The sequence below is a fragment of the Limulus polyphemus genome, unplaced genomic scaffold (genome assembly GCF_000517525.1).
Source record: "Limulus polyphemus unplaced genomic scaffold, Limulus_polyphemus-2.1.2 Scaffold6367, whole genome shotgun sequence".
NCBI classification, from domain to species: Eukaryota; Metazoa; Arthropoda; class Merostomata; order Xiphosura; family Limulidae; genus Limulus; species Limulus polyphemus.
This window is the reverse complement of record NW_013671977.1, coordinates 20,532-24,006: the sequence shown is the minus strand read 5'-3', so window position 1 is coordinate 24,006 and position 3,475 is coordinate 20,532. Positions and strand designations below refer to the sequence as shown.

General features: G+C 29.3%; 1 protein-coding gene across 1 annotated transcript in view; it reads right to left on the bottom strand.

The window, feature by feature from the left end:
- The window catches only part of LOC106473648 (ras-related protein Rab-3-like), a 36,404-nt gene that overhangs the window by 16,269 nt on the left and 16,660 nt on the right, over nucleotides 1–3,475 (bottom strand). The window contains 2 exon segments of the mRNA XM_013934329.2: nucleotides 719–775; nucleotides 777–944. Coding sequence (XP_013789783.1) covers nucleotides 719–775; nucleotides 777–944 — 225 coding nt within the window.

Below are 3,475 nucleotides of genomic sequence, written 5' to 3'. Positions count from 1 at the left end.
ATATATATATATATATATATATATATATATATATAGAAAAACACATCAGGGTTAACTCTGGTTACTTTTTCAATACATGTAAAACACAACTTTCTAGATAATAAAACAATGTTAATCCACTTCCTCTCAGGTTTTATACATGCCTTCTATTTATAATAGGAATTGCACTTTTATAATATAAGTTAGCATTCGAGTATGAATCACATAGAGGAACAGCAAGAAACAGAAAACTGATTTAAAACTCACTGACAACCCGTTGCAAGACCGCTTGGCATCACCTACATATACAACTCTTAGCATTTATGTAAGTTCAGATAAATTCTTATATTTATATAAAATAATACATGAGAACAAAGTAAAAGCAGTCATTACAAACTATAATTTAATGTTGAATATTTTATTATAAATACAATTACATATTTAAGGTAAAAGTTTGTGGCTGTGGATAAAATATTTTTAGAAAGAACTAAATAATTTAAAGTATATAATGTATACCAATGTTTAAAGATGTTCAAAAATCAACAATGTCTGTGTAAACTAGAAAAGTACTATTTTTGCCATAAAAAAGAAAAACAAACTGATTGTAGACCAGATCAAGCTCCCAGTATATGTGTGTGTGTGTGTGTGTGTGTGTGTGTGTGTGTGTGTGTGTGTGTGTGTTTGTTTGTTATAAAACCCTGTTAAATTTAATAAAAAAAGATAGGTGAAAAGAACTAACCCATATTTGAAGTTTAACTCTCTTGTCTTGTCTAAAAACTGTTTTCACTTTGAAGTCAAATACCAACAGTGCTGACAAAAGCTGATGTAAAAGAATCATCGGCATATCTAAATAGAAATGAGGTCTTTCCAACACTACTATTCCCAATTATTAAAATTTTAAACATATAATCAAAATTCTGATCAGCTGCATCTCTTTGCCACTTCTGTTCCTGACCTGCTGGCATCTGCAAAACATTCAAAATACACACATTATGAGTTGAAAATGTAAAATTACATGCAAGTTGTTTTTCATAAATAGGTAGGAATCTATTATAATATCTGAGCAACACAGGTTCATTCTATAGTACATCTTACTGAAAATTAAGCACCAAATCTAGTTTAGATCAAGGTAGTCCAACCTTTAACCTATGAACGGGTAAATCCTAGATGATGGAAACATTGGAGTACATTCTTTATTACTTAAATGACTTACTGACACAAGATTTTCTGTGAAAGTTTATTTCTGAGTAAAATGTTTTATCGCATAAACTTGAACATATGAATCATAATGAGTGCAATGGCTGGATTAACTCAACAATAGGGCCAGATGCAGTCTATGGATTACCAATTTAATTATGCTGGTTTAGATTATACTATGTAACATGATGCTGGACAGACACAACCCCTTATATACTGTTAAACTGACAAAAATAATAATATTTCAAAGATAATATAACCAATCATACATGCATTACAAAATGGGAAAGATAAAGAACAGGGCAAAATAAAATGATGGTTTAATGAAAAATTAAGTTCATTGGAATAATATATTATTTTTAACATAAAAAAGTTTACACATGCTAAAACTAAAACCAAATTAGACTGCAAAAACTGTTAGTTTAAAATCTAGTCTTTAGCTAGTGACTGTCACCAAAAACCATTGTTTGTGTACTACACTAATTGTCAACAGTTATTTATATATCATTTACGCTCACATTTAATGGACTGTATTGTACAATAAAATTGTCTCACAGAAACACTTATTTGAAAACAATAGGAAGATTTTTTTTTTTTAATGTATAATACTGGTTGTTCACCAACACATTTTTAACTGTAAAAATGGACATAATTACCAACAAAAGTAAGATTAAAACAATGCAGGTTAAAAGGTAGTAGTAGTAGTAAATAAACCAAGAAAGTGGTCATGACCATACATGAAATGGGTGGACACAACCTATAGGCAGTACAGAATAAAACAATTCATGTTACAAGGTAGTAGTAGTAGTAAATAAATCAAGAAAGTGGTCATGATCATGGTTGAAATGGGTGGACACAACCAAAATCAAGTGTCTGGCCACATCCAAGAGGCAGTACAGAATAAAACAATTCATGTTACAAGGTAGTAATAGTAAATAAATCCAGGAAGTGCTCAAGATCATGTTAAAATGGGTGGACACAACCAAAATCAAGTGTCTGGCCACATCCAAGAGTCAGTGCTGCAGCTTTTTGAGTGATTGCTAGAATGATACCTGGTTTAAGAAACTTAGGCTAAGGAGAAGCTCATAGTTTTGAACCTTTTGTTTCTTGGATCACATAAGAATTATAGAAAACCTAAGTGGAAATATTTATCTTTGATTAATTCATTACTTTTGTGAGTCATGATTAAGCTGAACAACCTTGAATTAAACAAAAAATAGTAATGAGAAATCATAATGGTAATATTTTAATTACTTGGATAGATGGAATAATTGAAAACACTAATAACTGGAAACACTATTTTCAAGTAATTGATTATTTTCATGACAATGATTTAATTGTAATTTTGATTAATCAGTTCTTTCATGACACTCACCAATACTCGTAAATAATTGAACATATCAATGAGTTAATCACTAAGCTCTAAGTACTGTATTTAATTCTTCTTTAACCCTTTCGCTGCAGCTGGAACATACGTTTCCCAGTGAAAGGGTTAAGTGTCCGGTTTATCTGTTAGTAAACTGTTAAGTAATTATCCTTTCAATTTTGCATTTCTTATTTTTCCACCTCTTATCAATCAGTAATTTTTTGAAAAATTAAATTTTACTTCCAAGTATGTGTGCATGTATGCATGTCAAAGGAAATATTTAACAAACAAAGGATGAAAACATTTATTATAAGGCAATAACAAACACTTTCAGAAGTAGAAGAGTAAAATTTATACAATATAAAAAGCAAAATTATATCACAAACTAATGATATTTCTTATTATTAAAAAATTATCTTATGGGCCTATGAATTTATTGATTAACTCTTCCAATATGGGGTCAGTCAATGTGATGACCTTGTAACCATTTTGTGTTTGTTATAGTTTTCATGCTATAACTTTCAAATTAGTAAGTGAATGGCATTGAAACTTGGCAGATAATCAGTAAACATTACCATGCGTTCATATGCAAAATATCTATTTTTTATTAAGTCGTAAAGTTTGTAAAGCAATGTTTTTCTCATGCTTTTTTTTTTCTTTTCACATCTTCCTTATCTATCATGCAAAGTAATTTTCATTTTAAAATTAAAACATTTTTATGCATCAGAAGATTTTGAAATTTCATATGCAAAATGTTTATAATGTCCAGAAAGTTATCAAACATTTCTTAAGGAAAAACTTTATATTGCATCTGTTATTTTCAGTAACAAATCTCTGTATGGGTTCGGTAAATTTGAACAATCTTGCACCCACCATAAAAAATTAGGAAATAAACAAATTATGCCTCTTTCATTCTAGAATGAACACAAATTA